The sequence below is a fragment of the Micrasema longulum genome, unplaced genomic scaffold (assembly GCF_059751315.1).
Source record: "Micrasema longulum isolate JH-2025_06_02 unplaced genomic scaffold, ASM5975131v1 h1tg000102l, whole genome shotgun sequence".
Classification (NCBI taxonomy): domain Eukaryota; kingdom Metazoa; phylum Arthropoda; class Insecta; order Trichoptera; family Brachycentridae; genus Micrasema; species Micrasema longulum.
In genome coordinates this window covers 129,765-141,001 of record NW_028277308.1, presented here as the reverse complement: position 1 = coordinate 141,001, position 11,237 = coordinate 129,765, and the positions used below count along the sequence as shown (strand labels likewise).

The 11,237-nt window shown below is 33.2% G+C and overlaps 1 protein-coding gene across 1 annotated transcript in view; it reads left to right on the top strand.

Moving 5' to 3' along the window:
• Positions 1 to 2,116: 2,116 nt before the first annotated feature.
• Positions 2,117 to 11,237, top strand: part of LOC148284634 (uncharacterized) — a 28,629-nt gene continuing 19,508 nt past the window's right edge. Inside the window, exon 1 of the mRNA XM_088237309.1 lies at positions 2,117 to 2,140. Coding sequence (XP_088093435.1) covers position 2,140 — 1 coding nt within the window. The 5' untranslated portion in view covers positions 2,117 to 2,139. The remainder of the gene's footprint in view (positions 2,141 to 11,237) is intronic.

Here is an 11,237-nt window from a genome sequence, read left to right as displayed (position 1 = left end):
TCTATCACTATGTTTCATAGAACGCAAGCGATTTTCGTTTGTGGTTAGCAACCAATTGGTGGCCATATTGTTTTATTTGACAACATAAACATAACGGTTCGATCGGATGCTTTTGTAGCTGTGCTTGGCTTTGTTTGTAAATAACTTGGATATTTACGTTATAATAAACAAAAATCGACTATGGTGAATTGCAGTATGTTTGGTTGCAGCAGTAGGAGCGTCAAAAGTGTTTAAGGAGTCAGTTTTCACAGGTAATTGATTCCGAATATTTTCCCATGATTTACATTGATTTTTGTTATTTATTGTCCAGACACGTGTATTATGTTGCTTAAAATTTTTCCTTATATCAACATATTTAACTCCGATACTATTTTTTCTCAATTTAGGGGATAAATTTGTGAATTAAAGTATGGTAACTGTTGACGCACGAGGCATCCATATAAAGTTTGAGTTTTTATCGAGTAGAGGTCGATTAAATTTTTTCTCGAAAATAGCAACGTTAACCTTGAAATCGCATCTAAAATGACGTGACTCGCCGTTTCGGAGATGTGACGGACAAACAAACAAACCCAACACAGGACTTTGGTTCCATGGAGTTGGATTTATGTCTCAATAAATGTAACATAAGTATATTGTGAATAAAATGAATAAATAGATGAAAAAAATAAACACTCGCGTGTATTTTCAGTTTTATAAAATAAATATAGGCGAATCGTATAAAAATAGATTGGTATAACCCTGCAATGATAAATACACAGGTACATATTTAAAAGTAATTACAATGCAAATAAATATCCATTTGGCAATTCTCGACCTGAGTACGGTCCATTGTTTTGCTGCGAACTGTAGCTAACTTAATACCCAACAGTCATATAATGGTTTTTCTACGTCTGGGCTTCTCTCTGGGTTACGCATTGTTACTTTGAGAATATAACCCATAAATTAAAGCGTTGTTATGTTGTTGCAACCGGCAATAGATTTCCGGTTTCTAGGATAGTTACGTTTTTCGACGTTTAGCGTGTTTTGACGTTTAGTGGGTACATAGTATATTAAAATTTGTTACCGGGCTTCAACTTCTAAATGGCAGAAACACTCACCGACCTGAACTCATCACTTCGCTGGCGGTGTAATTCCGAAATTTCTGTGGGGGTTTTCAAAATCAACAAAACTTTAAAAAACCATGGGAATGATGATACTGCTTTGGCTTAGTTTGGTAGTCTATTTTATTTAGTAGTAATTTAGTAGTTTTTACCGTCAAGGAATTACAGTATAAAAAAGTTGCTATTTTTCAAAACGGTATATTTATAAAAATAAATTAAAAAACTAACGTGATCAAACAACAATATTTTTTAAAAAAAGAACGTACCTCCTATCATAATTATAATATTGATGTTTGTAAAGGAGTAGTATTTTTACACTGCCAAACGCGTGAGAGCTCTACGCAAAACTGATTCCTATGAGTCATATTTTGGAACTAATTACTTCAAAATGGCCGTAATTACTCAGAAACGTCCAAATATGTACCGACAGTAATTCAGTCGATAAATATCAAACGCCAGTATGTCCACCCAAATTATTTTTTGATATTGGTTCTACAAAATGTAGTGAAAAAAACATGATCATTTCTGTACTATTCAAATTAAATCATGTCCTCATTATTACAATGAAAACACTGTCAAAAAATATGTTTTAATTCAGAAGCTAGTAGGTCCGGTCCACGTGGACATTGCGGTGGATTGTTGTGAACATACTGGCGTTGTGGCGTTTGATATTATTCAACTTAACTAGTTACATCGGATGCATTCTTATATATGTATAAGAGATATATGAGTTATTTTACATCAGGACGAATTTGTCCTGTCAAAGGGTTAGAATTTTTTTTAACCGCTAAACTTCCTCATTGAGATAGGGTAAAAAACATAACAGACTGAGGAAACTTGCGGATAAAACAATCTTAGATGTTCAGTGCGTATTTCTCGCACATAAATAAATGGCGTCGCCGTTTCTTTCAACATTTTTGAACGATTCTCTAAGCGCGTTTTTATCTATAAATCAACTCGGGGCATGTCGGAATTCTTAGCTACTGGGTACTTCTAAAACGAGTACTTCGCGCCGCTTCGGACCGGGCAAACGTCTCTCAGTAATTGTTTTCTAGATATGGCCAGTTACTCTCCGGTCGAAGTCAACGGACCCGCGCTGGAGGCTCGGTATCGTTATGCGCGAAACTGTGCTCGCGGGCAACTCGACTTAACCCGGTATCTTAATTCGCGTTGCAGACGAGACTAATTGGCACATTGTATTATAATATGCCTCTCTGAATATCCCCGCTAACTTCACCGGCCCACTATGTTTCACTATTGTTTAATTTTAGCGACCGACCGAAGTTTAGGTTTCGGCCTAAAATTTACCGAAACTTCGGCTCAGCAGAAACCTGCGGTTGGAATGTGTCGGATTACGTTCGGCTATACTCGGGTGCATCTTATGGCTCTCATATTTATATTTTTGTATTTCCCTCATTGTGAATAAGTTAAAGTTCCTATAGCGTACATCGAAGAACTCAAGTAATTACATAACAAGGAACCAAAAAGCGTTTAAAATTAACAAATTTAATCAGGAAATGTATGCCTTTTATTTCATTGTGTATTTTATTAACACTTATTTTAATGATCTCGAAGGTTTAACAATTAAAACGCCCAATTTTGGGCGTTTTAAAGTGACTTTTAACTTATTTAAATAAGCTTCGGTTTCAGCCGAAACTAGAACAGAAGCCGAAATTCGGTTTTGGTTCCGGCTTAAAATCTAGTTTCGGTCGGTCACCATATTGTTTTTAAGATCGAGCGGCTGATAAAAACAGACGAGCTACTGAACCAAAATAAAATCACTTAATTATTTTTTTGTATTTTTATTGCTGTGCTTCTGAAGCTGTTAGATAAAGGAAAGGAAATACTAGACGGGAATGAAACAAAGATAAAAAAGACAAATAAGACGAAAATGTTCCGGGTAGATAATCTAGCGACCTATTAATATACACCTCTGTCAGTTTTTATTGTACTAACAGTCTAAAGAACTAGCAACAAACATGAATAGAATTTATATGCCCTCTCATTCCGGTATCAGTTTTGGTTTAACTCATTAATCTTTGTTATCTACGTGCTATGTGTGATATTATATTTACATTAGGGCATGCTCTGTTCTGATTATTATACCTGGGCCGCGATTATAAACGGCTATTTTCATCGGTATATACTGAGACGGTATTAACTAATATCGATATGTATGTACGAAAGTGTGTATATTTGTATGAAAATTCAAAGTATCTTCGTCGCTGACCGGTAATTGAACATGTTAAGAAAGAAAATTTGTAAACATATTATATTTTTCATACTGAAAATTTTACTCAGTAGATAAAATTGAAGATAAATTTCCCATTAGAATACGTACCCTAGGCCCCGATTACAATATGCGTGCAGCAGAATATGCATACATTTTTTTCTTCTAAACATGTTTAATTATAGGTTACCGACGAGAATACTTTAAATGTTCATGCAAATATACTCATCTTCGTACACAAATATCGGTTTTTCTTTATAGACAGTTGAAGATAACTCTGTTAACTTCCTATTGTAATCGGGGCCCTGGTTACCCTAAAACCCGAGATAAATGCACTTAAAAATGGCGTTGGTAATACACGGAGATAAGTAGAAATAATATAAAGATAATGAGAAAAGGAAATATGTATCTTATGCAACAAATTACGTTTAAATTATTACATTACGGTATGCTACTAGATAGTATTCACTATCAAAATAGTTACTTATCTAGTGGATCGAATTAACGAATATTACTCGTACATTAAATAGGGACATGCGTAATATATTAAATTTTACATATTTGTTTAGTAATACGCGCTAATGCACACAAGATATTTTGTTTTGACCAAATTATTGCATTATATTGTATCTAATCAATGGCTTATCAGTTCGTCTAAAGAATATAATATTTGTGACAATGTACTGATAAACACCGATAACAATCATTAACTTATAGTTATTAATATTTGAGTTGCCCATTTCCAAAATTGATCTTATATAGTTTTTATCAAAAATGAGCTGAATACGCAATTTACGGCCTATTCTTTTGTCCCGAATGAACATGGAATCTGTGCTGAATTTTTTAAAAGAAAATACATCGTTAATTCAAAATAAATTGCGTCGTAAGTTATGTACCCACCTACTCTCGATATATGATTAGAGCAGTGTCGTTTTGACTGTCCTGTAGGTCTTATATTATAATCATGTATAAATAAATAGTATAATATTATGAATACATTATAAACTCAATTGTTAATTCGTACATTATTATACCTATTTTATACATCATGAAAAATGTAATTTATAGATCAATCGCGCCTATTTTTCATCAAAATTTTTGGTCCTGCTCGAAACAAACGCGAAAATTTAACAGTGAGCCGTAGATACTTAAAAGTAAAAATGAACACTTGAAATAATGCAAAATTTAGGCCAACGGTGCTATTTTCGAGCCAAATTCTACTCGACTTCCACTCGATATGTAACAATATTTTTGACAGTACATTTTAGAGACGTTACATTTGGAATGTTTCTGTCAAACGATATTTGTAGATCAACCGCGCTATTTTTTTTTAACTGCTCTGTACTAAATTCAACAAATCTCTAAAACAAAATTCAAAAAGTCAACAAATCACAAAATCCGTCTTGTTTTTATTGCGATTCTATAAATTGTTTTTTGAACAGACAACAATCCGATATCTCTTATTGTGTTAAATTTCCACCCGAGTATAGCAGCCGAACGTAATCCGACACATTCCGATCGAAAGTTTCGGCCGAGCCGAAGTTTCGGCCTTTTTTTGGCTAGAACCGAAACTCGTTTTATTAGCCGAAACCGAAACTTTGGTCGGTCACAAGTAGCGATATTTTTTAGGTAAAAAAAAACTATTAGTAAAATCATTTTTCATATCTGCTGGAGTCGGGTATTCCGACCGAAAGTTTCGGCCGAGCCGAAGTTTCGGCATTTTTTTGGCTAACCGAAACTGAGTCCGAAACTTGTTTTATTAGCCGAAACCGAAACTTCGGTCGGTCACAAGTAGCGATATTTTTTAGGTAAAAATAATTTTTCATATCTGCTGGAGTCGGGTACATTAAGATGCGTATCCTGAACATTGTAGATATCAATTACGTTCTGAATAAATTCACATCTGTTAACTAAAGTCGCCATAACATACCGTATGGCGTATACCGCATATGTAAAGAGTTCGTAATGAAGTGTTGATTGGATTCTCTACATCCATATGGCCAATCGACCTTCGAGCGCTAAATAAGCCGTATAATAACTTTGTAGGCAACATGCTACTTACATCGAGCCATCATCGACAGAACAACGTAAGCGACAAATAGTGAATTGTGCAGGAGAAGGTTTCTTTGTTTGTTTTTTAATAATTCGGTAAATGGGATTTAAAATGGTTGGTTACTGCAAATACGCCAAATTGTTGAAATACCTTCCGCTTTTAAGATAGTGTCGGAAACGCTGTTTTGCCTATAACTCTGACAGTGGTGCGAGCTAGCGTAACCGCCTACATTGTCGTCGGTTATGTTGTTTTGCTTTGTTTAAAAATAACATGTCAACATTTTTTTAAGAGTGGAATGATGCGGAGTTATACATAGAAAACTATAATTGACCTATAATTTTGGTTTATTTGTAAATATTGTTTTTTTTTTGTTGTTATAATGGCTATTGTTTTCTTTTAATTTTTTTTTTAATATCCTTAAATGTAGCAGGTGAATTTTATAGAGCTATGATGTTTTTAACACTTGTGCAGAGGGAAATAAGGACACTTTTCCTTAAAAAAACGCAATTTGACAAAAATGTAGCTTACGATGTTCTGCCAATTATGGCTCGATATTATTAGTGTATTTGTATTCTGCATCCGTTGTCTTGCTTATTGTCGGAACGCCATATTTTCTTGACCACTACACCACGGAGGCCGCCCAATATAATACATTACCTATGCAACAATACATTTTTTATTTATTACATAAATATCAAATCTGCAAACATTTTGTTTGGCTTCTTATTGAGAAGTCGATGTAGTTACTAAGCGGACTGGATTGGAAACTGGACATTGGAAAATCGTTGTGTTTTGTGAAATAAGCGTTCGTTTTGTTAAAAAAAGTTTTGCCAAAAAGATTTTGTATATCTTTAAAAAAAAAAAACCATAATCACGTTCATGTACCATTCCACGAGTCAAAATGGAATGCCCTTTTAGTTAAACTCCAGGTATTGTATGAAAATAATGTGGTCAAAATTAAACGAATTTTTCCTTAATTTTTCAAATTACTTATACGCCCTACTCGCGATCAAATTCTTCTACTTTCGTTTTTTCTCAATCTTTTTTATCGCACCGGAATAGGTCGTTTTTTTAAGCGCTATAAATAAAATAATTAGCGTAATAAAAACTTCCCACTGTCAAAGGGGGCGGACAGAGATTTCCAAAATGGAAATACAGGTTTCTTGTGTAAATTCTCCGCGTCGACGCGGTATGATTGTTTCTACAGATTAATTATTATTATTGTTCAAGGCGCTTGCCACGGTCGTCCATATTGTCTTACCGTTTTTATAAACTATCATATAATAATACATAAATATTATGTATTAATCATCTCTGGGCCTTATTATTTAAATCAAATTATCATGATTTTTTTAAACAACCTTATAAAAAAACATTTCGTTTAATAATGTATCAATAAATTTCTATTTTAAACATATGGAATCATACTATATTAAATAAAATATATTACGACACATTTTTAATAATAAAATAGAAAAGTTTTTTGCATTTTTATTAGTGAATTTTAAACAAATATTTTTTATACACATTTGCAAATGATATAATGTTTCCATTAGCTACAAAGAAAAGGGTTAGATAGCTGTTTTTATTTCTCTTTAAAATGCCGTTTTCACACCACAGCAGAAATCTACCCGGCCTGATAAAGAATAAACAATCCACTTTTTATCGTATGACAATTATTTTTAAAAAAACTATTTTATTTATTATTAGCAGGTAAATGCACGAACCGTACACCAACGAGGCCGCCTAATCTCCACTCGATTTCCTTTAGCGAAATTTTTATCCGCGACTAGAAACTAATGAAATAAAAAGAAGAAAAAAAAATATTATCCACCCACCCTATTTTTACCGGGCCGGGTGGATTGGCACGATACATGTAAAATGGGCCAAAGGGTTTTTAAAAACATCTGTTGCAACTTCCACGTGAAATATTAGGAGCTTGACTTTGTAATATTATTTGTGTTTTTCTGATAAATTTACTCCAATTGTGGCGTTTTTCATTGAGAAGGTAATTAAAGGGCCCTACTTATAAACCGGGTATTAAGTTACAATTATAATAATGATGGTATTCCCATCCGTATTCTACGACTATAACTAAGCATAACTTTTTACCAAGTTTATGAGTTTATAAGGCTGCCTCCGGCGTCCTCCGTGGTGTAGTGGTCAAGACACTCGACTCACACATGGAAGGTTCTGGGTTCGATTCGCGGTGAGAACACGAACTTAACTTATGATATTAGAAATCAAACACTGATTTGAGTCTACTGAACTCTTTATTTTATTTTTACAAATATAAAAACAAAAATTTCGTGACAATTGTTTCGCCTTGTTAGGGTATTTTCAAACGAATGTGAAGATTAGATGGATTAAATGTCCTTATATAGTTATATAATTCAAGGTATTGGAATAACAAACTCCTTAAGGCACTTTTGATTAAACCACAAATTTTGCACTGTTTTACGATATTTTAATTTTAATCTTCTGTATAAAATTTGATTTTTCTCAAGCCTGCGTTTTCTGTGATGTAATTCACCACTGTAATGGGCCTTCTGGCCTGTTGTGATGCAAAAAAAAATTGTATCTATATATACCGATGAAAATAGCGTTTGTAATCGCGACCTAAGATTAATAATGAAACGTTGCACTGTAGAACCACCTTTAAAATCAATATTTGAGGCTTTTAGATGCAAACTTAGAAGTCTTCACCATAAACGGAAAATTAGTTATTGATGACAAAAAAAAAAACTATGCATAAAAACCTATCTACCTTAATAATAGCGTAATTCAAAACCGTCTCTAAATCTTGCAAAAACGGATTTCAATTATACTACTCGACACCGTAAACTTAGCATTCTCCACTGAGTTAGTGAAGCATAATTAGAAATCTCACAATTCTTTTTTCAAAGTTTTTCGCAAATATCTAAGTAACTCCTCCAATGAAGATTTCTAACACCATTTAACGTCCACCTAGCCAGGAGTGTAAACCAGGTTCCAGTGTATTCGTCTGTCATACTAAATTCTGTGTTCTGATTGAAACCGTCCAACGGTAAAACACGTCTTTTTATAACTGAGATGACCCATATTATTTCTTTCGCGTGTTGATCGCATAACGATTGCATAGCTACATTGTGAAATAGGCAAAACACAATTTAAACGTTTTGTTCTGTTCAACTATTTCGACAAATTGCTTAAGGAAAAAAAAACAAGAGTTTTAGTGGTCTTTTGCTAAAAAGTCTTTACTACCGACTACCGACGTCTAACGGTAAATGGATAAGTATTAATAAATATTTGTATGTAAACACTTACCGACTTTACTACATCTACCGGTTTTGAGACGCCCCCGTCTCTTCGTCAGGATACTAATTACACTAACATCCAAATTCCACTACACAGCTTCACTATAGTAGTTGCACAAACATATAAACCAACGTGCTGATAGGACACATGCGACTAGAAACTGACACTGAGGTACGTGTAAGTTTGTATAAATAAATTAATAAATAAATCTTAGAAATAGTTGAATGAGAAGTGAATTAATAGTTTCACATGTTTATTATTTCATAATACTGTTTATTAATATTATGTCGGCCTCGTGGTGCAGTGATCATCACATTCGCCCGCCATGCAAGAGGTTTCGGGTTCGATTTCCCACATGGTCGACATGAAACATATATTTAAAGATGTGTTTTTACACTAGAGTATTTTATAGTCCCTGGACTAGAACATGAATTGTAAGACTGGTCGTCTTACCTTCATGTAACAAAAAAAAGATCGAGATACGCTGCGATTGGTGAACCAATACGGTGCCCTATGCAGCATCAGGTGCGGAAAGGGACAAATATGAAAATAGTGTTTATTAAAAAAGTACTGCCTTTATTATTAAAACGCAAATTGCTCAATTTGTTTCTAATACCCGTGTTTGTTGATTGACTAGTTTAAGTTTATGCTCCAATAGTTTTGAATCGGATTATTTTCAATGCTACCATGATAGTGATTTTTGCTGTTAACTTACAGCAAATTTAAATTACCTTGCATTTTAACACTGAAGTACTCTCGTTTATGGACTTCCTTTCACCCTCGTTTCACACAAGTGCTTAAATTTACCGTTTTTTTGCGCATTGTTATGTCTTTGCATGACCTTACCCAATAACCCAATTTTTAATAGCCATGCTCGGCTAATTAAGTCTGACCAATTAAATATTTGGCTTGAAATTTTCACGCTTACCGTTTCAATTACTGTTCGAAAATGCACGACCTTATAATGTATATGGAAAATATCTTATTGTGATGCATGAAAAAACATTAATGTTTTATTATTATCGTATTTCATTTGGATTTAATGAACCACTAAAATTAAAAAAAATAAAAATACTCGAGTTCTTATTTCCCCAAAATTTAAAATTTTCCGTCCATTTCCTAAACTCGTAAATAATTTGTGCCGGAAAAATGGGAATCGAGTCGTGTTAGGGTGGGATTTGAACCTTTCATCCGTGAGTTCACAACACTACCATGCGACTAAAATTAATCTTCATATTATATTTAATTTCATTTCCATAGCAAACTGAAAACTTTAAAAAAGTTGTTCAAGGCAAAGATTCCTTGTATTGTGTTTTTAATTCACGTTATTTTTACCATGTATAGCAAGTAATAAAGTTTAATTACGTTTATGGCGGTCCATTACAGTTTTTAAGCACAAATAAGTTAGTGTAGGAAAATATATTATATGTTTTACGTATGTTAACGTTTGTCAAGAGGAAACGCGGTCAGGATTTTTTTTTCATACAAATGGGAACTAGAACCATTTTAAAACCTTCATAAACGCCCAGTTTTATCTGCCGTCTTCGGATGGATGGTATACAAAACTATTTTTTAAAAACGAAAAAAATACCGTTCCAGAAAATTCCATTCTGATACTCTTTCTTTAAAATATTCTAATTTAATTGGTTCATTTTTAGGGCGCGGAAAACTGGACCAAGAACGTCGATTTTAGTTAGGTATAATCACTCCGACGTGTAGTTGTCTTTTTCGCACAGTGTCGGAGAGGCATCTGTGAGAGAGTAACAGAAAATACAGAAAAAACAATATTCAAATACCTATTCATCAAAATTCCCAGCCATCGCACATCCCCTTAAACACGCAAATAAACATCAGAAAAAATATGTTATCAATGAAAGAATGTATAACAATAAATTTATTATTTTAAGTAAAAATAAAATAATATATATGTTTTGCCGAGTGTCGTGTACTCCGTTCCACAAATTCAATTCTGTATGTGTGCGTATATTGCGTATGCATGATACTTAATAGTACTATGTATATCTGGTAATCTAATTAGCAACAGCTAACCAATAAATATAATATATTTCAATTTACACATGTTTCAGAAGTTTTAGAATTTTCATCAAGTTACCTATGTGTCGAACACCGACTTAATAAAACATTGATATTTTGTATTTATTTATACATTATTACTCTTACTTTATATTTGTTTCATATAAGGTAACTGAAAATTAAAATTTAAAACTTTTTTGGTGTGCGTAAAATACTCACCGGAAATTCTTCGTGTTTCTCCCGCACTATTATTTTTTTATTGACGTATTCTCTTGATATATGAAAGTAATTTAGACAAGTAAAATCACTATGATCGCGCGGTTTTATTGATTCTTGCCATTTTTGGCAGTAGATTACTCTGCATATGGTTTCAAGATTCAAAAAGGCACATCCGTATATGCCTTATACTATAATACTCCTCAAGTGATTCTGTAATTTATCAAAGTCATGGTATATGGCCTGAACGCCAGAATAGAGTTCAGATAGTAAAATATAACATTTATAAATCCTTCCAGAGTTTAAA